We start from the raw sequence: 18281 nt of genomic DNA on the forward strand, positions 1-18281 counted from the left end.
ACACCAATGTCTGTCTCTTGTAAAGGGCAATGACATAACAGACTTTCAGAATATCCCTGTATTGCTTTTTCTGACTACCACGTAAGCACTTGCCCTGTGTGCGTTCTTCACAAAACAGTCTTTTTGGCAATCGTGTGACCAGCCCAAGTTGTGCTCTCTGCAGCAGAGCTGGAACACTGGACAGTTTAGTCCAGAAAGGATCTCAGATCCAATATATTATCCCACCAGGTGATCTTCAGAATCTCCCTGAGATAATTCACATGGAAGCAGTTCAATTTTCTGGCAGGTTTCACAGGTGTACACAATGGCTCTGTAGACCTTCAGCTTGGTGGTCAGTTGAATCCCTCCCCCCACACACACGTTCCTTCAGAGCCTCCCAAACCTTGAGCTAACTCTAGCAATGTGAGTGTCAGCCTCATTATCAATGTGGATCGATCTAATTACCAATCAATCCTGGAAAAGAGACTGCCAAGATAAGTGGATAAGTTGAAGCTAACTAGGTTGTGCAGTGGATAGAGTACCAGCTCTGAAATCAGGAGGACCAGAGTTCAAATCCAGCCTCATACACAAGTCACCTAGTTTGCCTGAAGTACTTGATGAATGCCTTTCCCTTCATCCGGGCTCCACAAATTACCACAGGGACTATTTGCGTTTGACCCATGATAATCTTCCGAGCCTCTGTCTACTGCGCTGATGGGACACAGCCTGCCACATGATACTTAGACTCCAACCAAGTGACGTCATTTGGATCCTCTTCAAGCCCAAAGGATGTCAATTAATGAGTTACAAAAACAATCAGTCACTAGTGACCCCTTGAATAAACCTGGCCCGAGTCAGCAATGCTAGTTCTTACATGGAAGACAAGATCTGCTCTGGGTCTACACTCAAAATCGGGCAGGAATTGTCTAAGCATCTGTGCCCTTGAGAACCTGCGGTCACTTGTCACTTCATAATGAGGTATCAGAAGAGGGGCTTATACAGAGACTAAAAAACTATGGCTCCTTCCATAAGTAGTTTACTTGGCAATAAGCTGAGTTTTTATTCTGGAATATCATATATAAATTTTAATTATTATAGAAAATTATTAATATAAAATGATTTTTAACTTAAAAAACCGGAACATTTATAAAGGGTTGGAAGGATTGGCTGTGGGAACACTATTGCAGAGCTCTGTCTTTAAAAACCACTCTGGGTTGTTCAATTAAGTTTTTAAGCGCTTAGAGAAAAAGGGGAGTTTGGCCCCTTGAAGAAGTACCTGGCAAGAAGCCAAGTTACAGGGCTAGGGGACCCGTAATAACGCGCTCTTCGGGTTTAAACGCGTGATTGTAAGTAACTAAATGGACGCCAAGTGTGGGAGGAGATGAGGGGGGCCGTCAGTGATACGGGATCGCAGAGAAACCCCTGCCTGGGAGAGCACCGGCGGCCCCAGGACCTCCTTTGTCCCTTTTCTAAGGAAGAGAGCGCCCTGAGGCCGCGGGGGAGAGAAGCCACGTGGGGAAGGGGGCTCTGCCGGGGAGAGACTGCGCAGGGACTGCGGCCGGATTAGCGGTGCCGGGGGTCCCGGCTGGGGCTGGGAGCCCCAAGCGCTGCAGGGAGCGCGGCGTCCCCCGCTGCGCGTCCCGGAGCGTCCCGGAGCATCCCGGCTCCGAACTGAGCGGGGTGCAGCCTGAACCCCCCTGGGACTCGGAAAGCCGGCAGGGGCTTCGGGCCTTCCTCTGTGAACGCGTGGCTTAGCCCAGCCCGACGCACAGCAAGCACTCAACAAACTCCACTCACTGACTGACCTCGGTGGGAAGAACGCTGTCCGTGGAGGAGGAGCTGCTGTTTGGGGAGCACAGTGGAAAAACAGCTGTATGTAGAAGGAGGAGCTGTTATTTGGGGAGCACAGTGGGAAGAACAGCTGTATGTAGAAGGAGCTGTTGTTTGGGGAGCACAGTGGGAAGAACACTGTTTGTAAAAGGAGGAGCTGTTGTTTGGGGAGCATAGAAGGAAGAACAGCTGTATGTAGAAGGAGCTGTTATTTGGGGAGCACAGTGGGAAGAACACTGTATGTAAAAGGAGGAGCTGTTGTTTGGGGAGTGCAGTGGGAAGAACAGCTGTATGTAGAAGGAGCTGTTGTTTGGGGAGCACAGTGGGAAGAACACTGTATGTAAAAGGAGGAGCTGTTGTTTGGGGAGCAAAATAGGAAGAACAGCTGTATGTAGAAGGAGGAGCTGTTTGGGGAGCACAGTTGGAAGAACATTGTATGTAGAAGGAGGAGCTGTTATTTGGGGAGCACAGTGGGAAGAACAGCTGTATGTAGAAGGAGCTGTTGTTTGGGGAGCACAGTGGGAAGAACACTGTATGTGAAAGGAGGAGCTGTTGTTTGGGGAGCATAGAAGGAAGAACAGCTGTATGTAGAAGGAGCTGTTATTTGGGGAGCACAGTGGGAAGAACACTGTATGTAAAAGGAGGAGCTGTTGTTTGGGGAGTGCAGTGGGAAGAACAGTGTCTAGAATGAGTTCAAGGACTATTGCACATGTTTAACCTATATCAGATTGCTTGCTGTCTTAGGGAGAGGGGAGGAGGAAAGGAGAAAATTTTGGAACACAAGGTTTTGCAGAGGTGAATATTAAAAACTACCTTTGCATATATTTGGAAAAATAAAATATTATTTTAAAAAGGAGAGAGAATGAAAGATTACAATAGACTTGGGATAGAAATTGCCATTTACATCTAAAAAGAGAACTATGGAGACTGAAGCATGTAACATGGTATTTTCACCTTTTTTGTTTGTTTTTTCTTTCTCATGATTTACTCCTTTTGCTCTAATTTTTCTTTCACAACATAATTAATATGGAGATATACTGAAGATTATTGTTCATGCATTATCTATATCAGACTGCTTGTTATCTTGGAGAGGAAGGGGGTAAGGAAGGAAGGGAGAAAAAAATTTGGAACTCAAAATCTTACAAAAATGAATGTTGAAAATTATCTTTACATGTAACTGGAAAAATAAAATACTATTGAAAATTTTTAAAAGAGAAAGAATGAAGGACTAAAACAACAAATCTTGAATCTATAGATATTGTTAATTTAATAATTAGTCATTTTCTGTAGACAAGTGATTAAGTCTAAGATTTTAGTGTTCTTTACTTAATAGGGAAAGCCTATTTTTCCTATTCACCCATAACTAGACACTACCTGTATACTATGTAGTAGCCATGTTAAGTATTGACTTCCAGCTTAAAAATAAATAAGAAGGCTCTCTGGAGCTGGCCATAAAAAAAAATGGAATCTGAGAGGCAAAGGGCCAAAAGCACAAAGTATCTCTGTAGCCTGTCTTTCTCTCCTGGTTCTTGGCAACTGTCATCCTACATCTATCCCTCCTTCTCAATGCATGAAAAAAAATTGGGTCAGAATGGCGAACGGGAGGTTCATAAACTCACCAAAGTAGTTTCCTCACCCCTCCTCAGAAACCTCCTCAGTACACAGATCATACAGTTACCCAAACCAGAGCCACTCTTTATGCTGCAGACCCAATCAGTTGCTTTAAAATACTTAGGAAAAGTAGCTTCCTTCCCTCCCTCGAAACACAGCTTCTGTAAAATAGACCCTTAATCCCATTGTAATTTCTTGAACAATAAAAGACATCTAAGAATTTAATGTTAAATAATTACAATTCCACCTGGGATCCTTAAGTCATCCTTTCCATTCAGATAATACCTACACTCCAGTTCTCAGCCCAAGAAATTGTACTAGGTTCCCAAGAACATGGTTGCCATTGGATTTTTAAACACTTCCCTCTCATATTTCAGAAGTTTCCCCATTGGGTAAGCTATTTAACCAAAATCAGAAGTTTGTGTTTTAAAAAAGCACAAATAATGCCTTTTTTTCTTTTAAAGACTAGATCTTTTCATTTTTCCAAGTTATGAAGCCATTCATAACCCTTAACTCTCCCTCATGAGAGCTTTAATCTACCCTGTTTCCAATCTAGATCAATTGCCTTCTTAGGCAACCTGGACACACACACACCCCATTCCCGCCTCAGCACCACTTTGGGGCTGGTCTTGGTAAGAATACCAAATTGGCTTAACCCACTACAGCTAGCAACTCACAGACTCAAGAGAACCAACAGCCTCAGTTTCCCCAGAGGCAGGATTATCGCCAACCAAGGTTCACAACTTAAAAGAAACTCACACTAAGTATAAATTCGAAAAAAAAAAAAAAGAAGAAGAATCATTGATACTTGGAAGATAGACAAAAGTAGGCTTCTCCTATCTCTTTTAAAAATTTAAAATACTTGATTATCTTTGTAATGTTCCAGTCTTCCTTAGGTATATTCCATTTCTGGCCAAGTACTCTTATTTCTTTATTTAAAGCCATGGCTACAGAATTACATGTTCTCAAAGTTGGAAGATGCCTTGGAAGCTATCGAGCCATAGGATTATAGAGTTAAAACTCACAGCCCCTTAAAGACCATCAAGGCTAATCCCCCTCCATTTTTACAGATAAAGAAAACTGAGGCTGAGAGAGATTAAGTGACTTGGCCAGTGTCACCTAGCTAGTCAATGTGTGAGACAGAAACTTGTTCACATTAGTGCTTATTGCTAACTGGGGCTCATTATTGAGACATATCTTCCAATTACATATGTATAACATATATTGGATTACTTGCTGTCTGGAGCAAGAGAGAAAGGAGGGAAAAATTTGGAACACAAGATTTTGTAGGGGTGAATTTTGAAAGTTATTCATGTATATATTTTGAAAATAAAAAGCTTTAATAAAAATAAATTTTTTAAAAAATTTTAAAAGAAATATCTTTCCCATTCATTCAGCATTTATAAAAGACCTGCTGTATACAGAGCCCTGTAACAGTCAGAGAGAAGTTTAACAAAATTGTGGGAATTTCTCTTTACAGATGAGGAAACTGAGGCCCACTGATTGGTTTATCCAAGGTCACAAAGGGAATATTAGAGGTAGCGTTTGAACTCCGGGTTTTTGACTTTAGATCCAGTTTTCTTCCCATAGCCTCATGAGCCCTCATATGTCTTACAATCTGGTAGAAGAATAAGGCTAGATTATTCAATGTAGAGCATGATCAATTCCTAGGAGAGATGTTATATGACACCCAAATATATATATATATATATAGATATATAGATATAGATATAGATATAGATATATAGATATAGATATAGATATAGATATATAGATATATATATATATCCCAGTCCTCATTGGCAGGGGAAGTCTGGATGAAGCTGCCGGCCCTGGGAACTGCTTTTGTAGGATGAGTAGGACCTAGGATATAGGTCCTGCTTGTTCCCACAAGTTCTAGTTTTTTGAGTTGTACAGGAAAGTCATAAGAGCAGTAGAAAGAGCTTGGATGTAAAGTCACAAGACCTAGATTGAAACTCTCTGCTCTATGACTTTAAACAAGTTACCTCCCCTCAGGCCCCAGTTTCCCTATCTGTAAGATGATGAGATCAGACTCTTCCAACACACCTTTTCAGATCCCTCTGTCCTCCTGCGGACCTTCCAAATGGTTCTCTTGGCTGGTCAGTGTGACTTGCTAGGGCACTTGGCCATCTGTGGGCACATTAAAAGCCCGGTCTCACCCATGTGCCATGTGGGCCTAAGCTGATCTACACATGCCCTTCATCTCCTCAGATGAACACTTTTGGTTCTCCACTCCCTGCCAAACTTCAAAGCCCATGCTTTCCCTCCTGTGGTAGGATCAGGATAACAAGGGTATCATGGCAAAGAAAACCTGGGGCTTCAAGATGAAAGGCACCTTCTCCCTGTTGTTCCTCTTGATTCTGCCCATTGAGGCCAAACAGAACGACAAGCCCTTCAGCCCTAGAAAGTTAGCTACTGAGGCAGCTGATTGGTGCAGTCAATACAGCACCAGCCCTGAAGTCAGGAGGGCCTGAGTTCAAATTTGGTCTCAGATACTTAACACTTCCTAGCTGTGTGACCCAGGGCAAGTCACTTAACCCCAATTGCTTCAACAACAAAAAAGAAAGTAAGCTATTGTGCTCTTCCCAAGTCTTCTCTTTTCCTCTCCCTCTCTCTCTCTCTCTCTCTCTCTCTCTCTCTCTCTCTCTCTCTCTCTCTGTGTGTGTGTGTGTGTGTGTGTGTGCGTGTACGTATATATCTCCAGTTACTTCAACTGATTCCCAAAGACATAGACCCAAGGGCCCTTCACTGTCCTGCTTGCCCTCCTCTGGGGTGCTAGCTCCTCCTTCTTTCAATTAGAAGAATAGAAGCTTCTTGCAGGCAAGAACTGCTTTCTTCTTGTCTTTGTGCCATGTAGTAGGTACTTTTAAAAATGTCTGTTAAATAGATTCAAGAAAGCAATGTCTCTCTTAATGATATCTCAGATGTCCTTTTCACCACAGACTCAAATGGAGCTTGTAGCCATTAAGATCCCTAGACGTGAGCCCAGATATTCTCATTCTAGTCCAAGTCTCTTTCTAAATCAAATGAAAACAGTTTCGAAATGCAGAATCCCTTCCACTAATTCATCTCCAATATTCGCCTTCTGCAACACAGGGTACAATTTTCCAAACATTTCCATAAGCCAATGTTTCACATACACTACTTAAAATCAAGAACAGGAAAATGTGTGTTTATAATCTTATTCTGTGCAAGTTAAACTTCATCTTCAGGCCCAAATAATTTGGAAATGTTTTCAAAGAGAAGTGTCTCTTAGCCAGCTTAAAATAATAAAGCTCATAAGACTACAAACAGCTATCCTGGCCACAGTTTATGCTTAGCACCAACATCAACCATCCTCAGAAGGGAGGATTTCAGAAATTAATATGTCTTTCCTAAAAGTAGGGAAAGTCTTAGCAAAGTTGAATTTTCTAAAAAAAACTACTTTTTCCTAGGTAGCATAGTGTTCCTGAAGAATAAAAATGGCTGAAAAAAATAGCATACTTAAGTGTCATGAGACCTGGGTTAAAATGTTGGTTCCCTCGTGTCCTAGCTATGAAGCCAGGTAGGTAGTCACCATCCCTGTATAAACATCATTTTCCTCAACTATAAAATGAGAGATCATTGGCCTATATGCCTTCCAATGTCCCTTGAAGCTCTGAAATTTTTCAAAAGTGGAGGCAATGTTAACAGAAATACCTCTAAAAAGAATTTAATACCAGCCCCCTTTTTTAAAGGTGGGGAAGGCTTGATTTCATTGGTATATTCGGTATACTGGCCATATTTCATTTCCAGAGAGGAAACTCCCTCTACCAAAGCAGATTAGCATCTTCTAGGATTCCACAATCATTATTGTTTAATCATTTTTCAGTCAAGTCCAACTCTTCGTGACTCATCTGCAGTTTTCTTGGCAAAGATAATGGAGTGGTTTGCCATTTATTTTGCCAGCTCATTTTTGCCAGATAAGGAAACTGAGGCAAACTGGGTTAAATGTCTTGCCCAGAATCATATAGCTAATAAGTGTCTGAGGCTATATTTGAACGTAGGTCTTACTGGCTCCAAGTGGGCAGCAATCCAACTACTGGGTCACATTGCTTCTCTGACTTCCCATATAGGAGAGTCTTCCCATTTATGAAATTTTCAGCAATTTTCCAGCTCTCGGATTGGAATACCATTTAGTATCTGGAAAAAGTCTAATTCCCAGGTGACCTCTGTGTCATAGTCAGACAATTCCTCCTAAAAACTGCCCTCTAAGCTGTTTGGGGGATCCCTCTTTAAAATCGTAGAACTACAAAACTCACTACAGAATCAGACCTGATGGGAATCATTCAGTATACATCCTTTAAAAGGGATATATGGGTGCTTTGGTGAATAAAGTACCTGATCTGGAGTCAGGAACATTCAAGTTCAAATCCATGCTCAGAGACTTACTAGCTGTGTGATTTTCAGAAAGTTACAATCTTTCTCAGTCTCAGTTTCCTCAACTATAAAATAGGAATAATAATTATGAACTATTGACCCACTAATTGTAAGGTACCATGGGACATATAAAAACAGGAGAGATTCCTTTCCTGGAAAATCTGTCTTCTCATCAGGAGAGATCATGGAATATTAGGCTTACAGATTTTGAGCTGGAAAAGATCCTGTATATCATTAGTGTCAAGCCCTTCATTTTACAGATGAGGAAATGGAAAACAAAAGATTAAATAATTTGGCTGGGTAATAGAGAAGCCAACTGGCTTCCAAAGTGAAGGAATTTGAAGTCAAATCCTCTGTCTATCTGAAAGTTAATAACAACAACAAATTCCTTAAAGCATTTTACAAATACTGTCTCATTTGATGATTTGTTAACAATCCTGTGAGGCATCTGCTATTTTAATCCCCAGAAAGAAATTAGAACTGATAGAGATTAAGCAGCTTGGTGTTATCTCTGTATCAGAGGTACTGACAAGAGACAGAGCTCGGGGCCTGAGACAGGAAGACCCAAATTCAAATTCAGCTTCAGTAGATGCATGAGCCTGGGCAATTCACCTAACCTGTTTGCCTTAATCCGCTAAAAAAATAAATAGTAGACCACTCCAGTATCTTTACCAAGAAAACCCTATGGATAGTATGATCCCAAGCTAATGAAGAGTTGGACACAACTGAAAGACTGAACAACAGAGAGTAAATTACTTTTCCAGGATTACATAACTAATAAGCACCAGAGGTAAGATTTTAATCCATGTCTCACTGACTCCAGATCCAGCACCCCATCCATGACATACCAATAATGATAATACAGGGGAAGAAGGGAAGGAAATGAGCATTTATTAAGCACCAACTATGTGTGAGGCATCATCTTAAGCACTTTACAAATATTTCATCTGAATCTCTAGGGTAATTTGAGAGACAGTGCTCTCTCATGTTTTATGGAAGAAAAACTATTTGACCTAAGCCTTAATTGAACTTAGAAATGGAAGAGAGCACTGTTCTTGAACTTAGAAATGGAAGAGAGAACTCTTCTTGAACTAAGAAATGGAAAAGAGCACTCTTCTTGAACTCAGAAATGGAAGAGAGCACTCTTCTTGAACTTGGAAATGGAAGAGAGTTTTCTATTCCAGGGAATAACAGCAATCAGCAACAACAATGAACACAGAAACTCGTGGCTCCACACATATGAGAGGTATGGAAGTTCAGATTGACTGAGGCAGAGACAATGTGAGGGAGCATAGTCTGGGATGAGGCTGAGAAAGTCGGATGGAGCCAGACAGTGAAAAGTTTGGATGGTCAGTCAAAAGATGAGATGTGATTCTTTAAACAATCAGAAATCATGGTAGCTTTTTGAGTAGTGGACTTTTATAATCCAGGATGTTCAGTAGGAGGAATAATCTGACCAGATTGAGAAGAGAAGAGACTGGGGGCAATGAAGCATTATAGGAACTTGTTAGCAGTCTAAGGGGTAAGAGAGGAGAGTTTGAACTAGGGAACTCAAAGCAAGACAAGCAGGGTGCAAAGTACAAGGATGGGGAAATCTGAAATCATCTTCATTTTCATCTAGGAGAGATCAAGCTTTCTTCTCTTCCAAGCTGAGCACTAGATACCTTTAAAGGCACATCTTCATCATATTTTGTATTCCAGCAAGAGATCATGGCTCCTTCTCAGGAAATTGAAACTAGCTTTCTCTAATAAGGAATCAATTCATTTTACATCATATAAAATTCTTATTTTGTGGGACTGCTTTTTAAAAGTTCTGAAAGAGAGTCTGAATTGAATTAAGTAAAGATTGAAAAGACAAATAGGAGTAGAAGAGGGAGGATTCAAACCCAAGTCCTTTTACTCTAGCAGCTAAGTAGTATAGTGGATACCACACTTGGCGTTTAATGACTTCGAGATCATTCTAATCACTAAAAATTCCCTGGTTCTGTTAGGGAGATTAGAAGATGAGCCTGTGATCCAATGTTACCCCTAACATGGGATCTTAAGAAAAACATATGGTTAGATAAAAGCCCAAAGGAATAGTAGGGGATGGAGGAGAAGGGAGTGTCAGTTAAGGAGCAAAAAATAACAGTAATAGAAATAATCTGAAAAGTTGCCAAAAACTGGTTCTCCATTATACAAAGGTAATCAAGAGGAGATCAGCAAAGGTAAAAACTGACATTCACAGAGCAGCCCACGGCTCAGAGATCAGTGAGGGAAGGGGATCAGTGGGCTTCTAGGAGAAGGTCCCTGAAGAGGTCTGAAAACAGGGCGGGGGGGGGGGGGGGAAGGAAGACATGTATTATGCTTAATGGCCCAAAACTTAACTTAAACTGACATTCTTGCCATTCTCTCTCTTTCTCTCTCTCTCTCTCTCTCTCTCTCTCTCACACACACACACACACACACACACACACACACCAGACCTATGATTTAATCGGTATAAGAAACTCCCCTCCACCACTGAAGATTGGCACTTTCTCTGCAACTGAGGCAGTTTGGTGCCTGCATCCCAGAGAAGCTAAATAACTTGTTTCAAATCACATAGAAAAAGGCAAGACTTGAATACAGGTCTTCCTGACTCAAAGGCCAGCTCTCTATCCACTAGACCAAGTTGCCTTCATTTCTCTTTCTCCTCACACACCCCTCCATGGCACTGCTTCCATGTAAAAAGGCTCTCCCAACCACAAAAACGCATCCATTGTAGAAAGCCAGATGGAGAAAATCCATGGAGCTCAGTTTTCAGGATGTTCCCAGGTACCTGGATAGATCATGGCTGCCACAGGTGAGGAATACTTCCTGCTATATCTAATTCTGTAGACAGTCTACTTAAGAACCATGCATGCAATCATAAAACTTACACAGTCAATTCCCAGCTAAAGAGGCCAGTGGTAGTAAGCCTCCCCATCCATACCTACTCTTGAAATTACTTTGCACTTACTTTGTGTCTTTTTATATTTATTTATCTGCTTGTTCCTTCAACTTTCCTGCAACAGAATGTAAGCTCCTTGAGGGCAGAGACTGTTTCACCTTTTCTTTGTCCCTCCATAAAAAGCCTACCTTAGAGATGCAAGGACTTGCCATGTATGAAGCAATTAATAAACACTTTTTTCATTCACACATTTATTCTTTCATAATGAATGCTTAATAAATGCTTGTTGAATTAACTGATTTAACTTACTGAAATTAAATCAACTAATAATTATATTAAGTTAAAAATATGGAAAACACAAAAGGGTCTTCCAACAACCACTCTGATTTGGATTTTGTGCCAAATTTTTGTAAGGGATACACATTCAGAAAAAGAATAAGAATGACCCAAAACATTCTCTGGCACCACTATCTGGTTTCTCCCAAGATTGTTGACTTTTGGGATCCTGTACCCCAACTGTCCAGGTTCTGGGCGGAAGAAGGGGCAGGAAGGAGACTCAGAGCTGCCAAAGATATTTCCCAAAATGACCGGGAACTGGTAAAGACCGTTAGTTGATAATATTTGGCCAAAACTTTGTTAATTTGTTTAGAGACATCAGAACAACAAGGGGCTGTCATCCAATGAATGAAAGTAAGCTACCTCCACCAAAAATATGTTTTTCAAATCAGCGAGAGGCTATCAGCTGTCAATTTAACTGAGCTCCTGACTAAAGCAGCAAATATAAGAGAATGAATGGCTAATCCCCAATGAAAGTCAGAGGTAGAATCTCTCAGCACACATGAAGGTCTGAAACTCACCAGCACCAAAGGCAAAGAAAAAGCCTTTATCAGGGTACTCCTCCAAGAGGGCCTTTACTCGCTTCCCCATTCGCTCATTTCTTTTGTAGATGAGCTCCTGGCGGAAATAGCTGTCAATCTCCTGAGCAGTGATCCGCTCCTGAGGCGGCAAGGTAGCATTAATGAAATTGGGAACCTGTGTGTAAAAAAAAATTCTTAAGAAATATGTGATTGTTAGCATGGCTCCGTAAAGAGCAATAGTCACCACTGGGGGGATCACAGAATCAAATCCTAAGAGTGTAATGCAATATTACTGTACTCTAAGAAAGGTCAAATTCAAGGAATTCAAAGCATGGGAAGATTTGTAGGAACTGATGCAAAATGAAGCAAGCAGAGCCAGAAGAACAATACACACCATGATTAACAATGGATAAATGGAAAGAACAACTATAAAACAATTAAAACAATGCAAAATGAAGCGAGCAGGGCCAGAAGAACAATATATGCCAAGATTAACAACAAGATAAATGGAAAAAAAGCTATAAAACAATTAAAACAATGCAAAATGAAGCAAGCAGGCCAGAAGAACAACATACACCACGATTAACAATGGATAAATGGAAAGAACAACTATGAAACAATTAAAACAATGCAAAATGAAGCGAGCAGGGCCAGAAGAACAATATATGCCATGATTTAACAATGGATAAGTGGAAAGAACAACTATAAAACAATTAAAACTTAATGGCTCCTACTTGACCCTAACAAAGAGAAAGGAGACTCTGTTCATTGTTTTAAAGAGAGGGGGGACTACAAGTGTGGAACGATACATGTAAAATCAGGCTTTTTAGATATGGTTAGTTTTATAGAACTTTCTTTTGTTTCTTCTTTTTTTATTCTTTATCATAAGGGATGGCTCTCTAGGAGAGGGAGCAGAGAAGGATACAGTAAGAAAGGAGAATATAGTAAATAAATATTTGTATTATATATACATACATATATATATAATTATTTTTTTAGTATAGAACTATTTTTCCAAGGTTACATCCCTCAAAGGGACTCTCAGCTGCTAGTGATAGAACATAGAAGCAAAGTGAATTACAAGGGACCATAAAGAACAGAAAATCCGACTTCTTCATTTGACAAGTCAATGGAGTCACAATGGAATTAAGTGATTTTCCCAGGATCAGACAGCCAGAGAAGGGTCCAAGGCAGGGTGATTTCTGAGCTCAACACTCTAACCACTACACCACACAACCTTGCAAATCAAAAATTAACAGCAGGAGAAGGTGGCAAGAGCCAGGCCTTTTGCCATGAATTTCATATTAACTCCTGAGAGAGACTTCTGACTAATGCTTCAGGGCCAGCCTGAAGTAAGAGATGGAAAGATCCCAAGCTAAGTCCCCAAGGAGACCCAGGGAAAACCACAAAGCCACCAGATACTCCAGAAGTATCTGGAGTCCAGATAGGAAGGTGTCTGTTGAGCTGGCTTTAGCTCTGGCCAAACTCGCCTAGGAAGAGAGCTTCTGGAGGAAGTGTGGACCATCAAGGGTCTATAATGGGTAATATCCAGCCTGCCCCGCCCCCTCCCGTGAGGGAATTTGGAGCCATCAACCTCAGTTACATGACATGTCTATTTAATCACTGAAGGTTTTCAAGTGCATTTCCTCAACCAACCTTAATTAAAAAGGATTCTAGAAATGGGAGAAATCCCAGACCAAACTACAGCTCGCTCTCTATCTTTGTACCTTTGAAAAAAAGCCTGAGAAATGAGGGGATTGGATGGACTGACATGATGAGCAAGAGACTCCCTTTGTCTCTCATCCTATCATCCCATTAATTTATGATTGGTCAGTCACGGCACTGAAGTTGCCTTGGAGCCTCCAGCTGACCCTGGAGTCAGGAAGGGCTGAGTTCAAATCCTGCTTCAGACTTACTAATTGCACAACCCTGGACAAGTCACTTAACATCTCAATGACTGAGGCAATTTTCTAACACTACAAGTAACAGCTCAGTAACACAGTGGACAGAGTGACAGGTTCAGAGTAAGGAGGACCTGAGTTCAAATCCAGAGTAGCTGGTCTTTGACAAATTATTTAACCTTCGATTTCCTCTTATTGCTAAGCAATAATAAGATGCTGACTTGGATCAGAAGATCAAGTTTCTTCATTTGCAAAGTATCTTTACTAATAAAATCACCATTGGGTGATTATAAAAAACGATTATATAATCTAATCATAAAAAAGATTAAATAATAAAAAAATACTTAAATTTAAGAGAGACCAGATAAAGACTTTTTCCTTTTGCAAAGTGAAGCTGAGGTGGATGGAGGGGAAGTGAGTGGATTATGAATTTGGGGATTCTAATCTTCATTCAAAAGAGCAATCTCAGAGTCACAGCTGGGTGTCCATTGGAAAAGGGAGCATTAGTGCAGCATGCAGGGAAGGCTTGGGGTGCAGACCCACCTGTGAATTATCATGGCTAAAAATGATGGAGTTGAGGTCGCCACAGTTATAATGCTTGATCAGGTCCTCTGTAGTGTAGGGGGTCTGCAGGCTTCCAGCTCGCAGACTCTCTTGCTGCAGGAGGGTTTGATTCAAGGCAAAGATCACCTGAAAACAGCAGGCAAAGTGCAAAGGAATCAGATCCACGTATCAATAGATCCCCGCCCAGGAGAAGGAGAGACATGATTTGAATCTTTATCATTATTATTACTAATAATATAATTATTACAATATTTTATTTTTCCAATGCATAGATAGTTTTCAACATTCTTCCTTGCAAAGCCTAGTGTTCCAAATTTTTTCTCCCTCTCTCCCTTACCTTCCCCTTCCCCAAGACAACAAGTAATCCAATATGGGTAAAACATGTGCAATTCTTCTAAACATATTTCCACATTTATAATATGGCACGACAAAAATCAGATCAAAAGGTGAAAAAATAACAAAAAAAAAAAAGATAAAATACAACCTTATGATCCATAGTCAGTCCCCATAGTTCTTTTCCCTTCCTTCCCAACATCACAGAACCTGCTTCTCCATCTTTCTAGTCTTCTTTCCCCTTTCATTCTAATATCACAGAACCTGCCCCTCCATCTTTCCAGACTTGACAATAGTAAGCATGTTCCCTTTCGACTCCAGGCCTGGGGGACCCCAGACTCCCCACACTATGGGATGTTTTCTCCATATACAAACACAGCAGTACAAAAACTAACTCTCCAACCGCCCAGCCTGTACTCTGAGCCCGGCACTATGCTAAGTGCTGGGGATGCAAAGAGAGGCAGAAGGCAGCCTCCAGGAGGCCATATTTCTAACAGTTGTGAGGGTTGCTCCAACTCTTGTCCAACTCTTCCTGACCCCACGGAGCCTTCTCTCCTCCACTCTCCCCCAAGGTCTGTCCAAGGTCACAGTCATTGCTTCCATGTTACCATAGACGGTATGGTGGGTAGGGTGCATAGACCCACCTTGCCCCTTTTCCTTCATGCTTCCAATGTTTCCCAACATCGGGGTCTTTTACAATAACTAATGGGAGAGACCACCAGATCCCTACACAGGTGTGGCCAGGTAATCAGAAAGGGCAACAACTGGGGAGATGATGGAGGAGGGGGACAAGAGCACACATCCCAGAATGGTCCCCAACCTGGTTGCCATGGTCACAGGAGAAGGATCTCCTGAGGGAGTATTTAAGTTGTTTTAAAGAGATGGAAGGGAGGGGCCCGTACAAGAGCAGAATTCCTGCTCTAGCCTGCTTCCTTCCAATGTGAATCCTCAAAGGTGTGACCCTGCCTGCCTGCAAGGTCAGAATCCCCCTAACCTGTCCCCAGGTAAGGAAGGCCCTGCTTCTCCTACTTACGTGGAAAGTGAAATTTTCTCACCAAAAACTGGCGAATTCATAAGAAATGTCACTGGTTCATACCTGGAACTCCACTGCCAAACTACACACAAGTGAGCTTCCTCACTGGGAATTCCCTGGACCTATGAAATCCTAGGTTCAGTCCAAAAAAAAGCCAATGGCAATCTGTGGATGCAGAAGCAGGTGGGTGGATGGCGGGCCTGAAGCACTGGGAAGTGGAGTCAAGAAACACGAGTTCAAACCCGGCCTTAGACACTACTAGCTGTGTGGTCCGGGAAAAGTACTTCACTTCTGTCTGCCTCAGTTTCCTCAGCAGTAAAATGGGGATACTGCAAGGACCACATGAGATAATATCTGTAAGTGGTTTGCCACGGAATATCCACCACATAAATATTAGCTGCTATTTCCAGAAAGTCCCAAAGCCCTGGGCCATTCTCTCCCCTCCCCTTCCCCCATCCATGTGAGGCACAAATAAGGCGTACAAATGTGTACGGCTCCAATAATACGGAACCATCACCCCTGGAAGCAGGCCGGACCCCTGGGAAGCACCTCCCCCACCAGAGTCCCAGGAAATCCAACGGGTCAAGTATCTAGGAAGGGCAGGGTCTCGGCGCCGCCTCCCGCTTCCCAGAAGAGCAGAGATCCAAGTCCCCCCACAACACACTGCGGGCAGCACAACCCCTCTTCCAGTGGCTCCATTTCTCCATCTGTCCAGCGGCGGAACAAGGCAATCTTCCACCGCCACACCTCCTATCGCCGGCCGGCCGACACTGTCAAGGTCGGCTCTCTGGCCCGACCGGCATCTCCTTGGGCAGGGGCGCGGCCGCATTGTGCCGGGACTCCGGGTGCCGCCCCGGTGCCCGGCACTCAGCGGCCACTTGGCACACGACCCCGGTCTGCGGTGCTGACACACATTCCCCGGCTGGATGCCCGGGAAACGCTTCCGTTTTGCACTGACGGGAGTGGATGGAGCGCAACTGGACCGTCTCCGGGGCTCCAGGGCCAGCGCTGGCCGGCGGGGCTCCGAGTCCGGGACTTCAGAGCGCACGCCCAGTGACAGGGCCCCTGAGCCTCCAGGCCAGGGCCAGTGGGAGGCTCCGCTTGGCCGGTTGGGGCGCGGTCCCCGGAGGAGGAGCACACTGTGAGCTCGCTAACGATGGGTGGGTGGGTCGGCAGGGAGTTTTCCCTTCAGCCCGATCAGCCCAGAGCTTTTACTGCATAAGCTCATAGCAAAGAACGGTAAAATAGGAATTAATAAGAAACGAGAACCGAAAGACTGGAACACTCAGTCCACTTTCTCTTCAAAAGTTTTTGATGCTTTTTGTTTCGAACCACTGTTTTCAAACACATCCCCTCCCCCCCCAGCTCTGGGGGTTTTACCCGGCGGCCGGTGGTGCAGCGGGTGTGGAGTCAGGAAGGCGGGTTCAAACCCAGCCTCGATATTGACTGGCTGCATGACCCTGGTCGATCCGCCTCAGTTTCCTCAAATGTAAAATGGGGATGATAATAATGGCACCTAACTTCCCAGGGCAGTTGTGAGGATCAACGGAGATAACTTTGCAAGCAGCACAGAGCGGGGAGCCGAGCACACAGCAGGCGCCATATACGTGCTTATTCCCCTCCCCCTCACTTCCCCGCCGCCTCTCCGGAATCCGTCTGCCTTCCCCTCGGGACCCCCGAGGCCCCTCCCAGCTCCGAGCCCAAGGCCTGCCAGGCCGGGCGCAGAATGATCTCGGGCCCCGGGGCGGCTCTGGCCCTTCCGCAGTGGGCCCCGCAGCCGGCCCAGCCCCCTTCTTTACCCGGGGGGAGACCGGTCGGGACTGACAGGAAAGGGCCCTGCGAGGCCTTCTGGGCCCCACCCCCACCATTCCGGGAGGAGGCCGTGCCCCTTCCCCCCGGACGCCGCACGGAGGCGCCGGGATCAGCCCCATTTTACAGACGGAGAGACTGAGGCCGGGCGGGGGAAGGGCTCAGGCCGCGGCCGGCGCGGGGGGGAGCCACGGTTTCCGCGGGGCCGGGGCCCCCAAACCGGGGACCGGCGCCAAGCCAGGCGGGCGCCTCCGGCTCCCCCTTCCCCTCCCTCCGCCCCCCTCACGCCCCTCTCCCCGCTCCCAGCCCCTCTCCCTTTGTGCCCTGGAAAAAATCGATTAAGCGCCAGGGCCGGGGCCACAGGGGCCCGGGCGCCGCGGGCGGGGGGCGGCGGCCTCTGGGCAGAGGCCGCTTTTGTCCCGGACAAAGCCCCCCCGCGGGGCCTCCCCCGCGCAGCTTTCATCCCCCTCACATCAAAGGGCTGCTCTGCATATGAAAGGGGCGGGAGCCCCGGCCACCCCACAAAGGGCTCACATCTGTTCCCGCCCCCGGGGGGGGGGGGGGGGGGGGGGGGGGGGGGGGGGGGGGCGGCGGCCTCGGGGCCGCGGGGCTGCGCGCGGGGGGCTTTTCCCCCTTTCTCTCCCCCCGGCTCCCCGCGGAGCCCCCCATTCAGGCCCCCAGAAGGACCGTGTGGGAGCCGGCGAAGAAACTCCTCGCGGGCCTCAAAGGCCCCTCTGGAGCCGAGGCGCCGGCTTTTAAAACACCTGGAGCCCGGGGGCTCCCTCTTCCGGGCCGAGTCTCCGGGACCCCTCCCCTTAACCCCGGAGAAGACCCCGCCCCCCCCAGCCACCCGAGAGCCGAGGTCAGCGGTCCCCTTTTTGTCATGGTAATGGCCCCGAGGCGTTCTCAGGCGCAGGCCGGGAGCCCTCCAGCCTTGGAAGCTGCCCCCCCTTCCCCAGAGGGGCTCCTCTCCCAGCCACGGCCCCCACCTGCTCCACCCCGAGAAACTGGTGAAGGAGGGCGGGAGGGGCCAC

The 18281-nt window shown here is 44.9% G+C and overlaps 1 protein-coding gene across 1 annotated transcript in view; it reads right to left on the bottom strand.

Moving 5' to 3' along the window:
• The window catches only part of TRABD2A (TraB domain containing 2A), a 53997-nt gene that overhangs the window by 15282 nt on the left and 20434 nt on the right, over nucleotides 1-18281 (bottom strand). Inside the window, exons 3-4 of the mRNA XM_031949761.1 lie at nucleotides 14052-14198; nucleotides 11608-11782 (exon numbers count right to left, since the gene is read on the bottom strand). Coding sequence (XP_031805621.1) covers nucleotides 11608-11782; nucleotides 14052-14198 — 322 coding nt within the window. The remainder of the gene's footprint in view (nucleotides 1-11607; nucleotides 11783-14051; nucleotides 14199-18281) is intronic.

Source organism: Sarcophilus harrisii, chromosome 2, assembly GCF_902635505.1.
Source record: "Sarcophilus harrisii chromosome 2, mSarHar1.11, whole genome shotgun sequence".
NCBI classification, from domain to species: domain Eukaryota; kingdom Metazoa; phylum Chordata; class Mammalia; order Dasyuromorphia; family Dasyuridae; genus Sarcophilus; species Sarcophilus harrisii.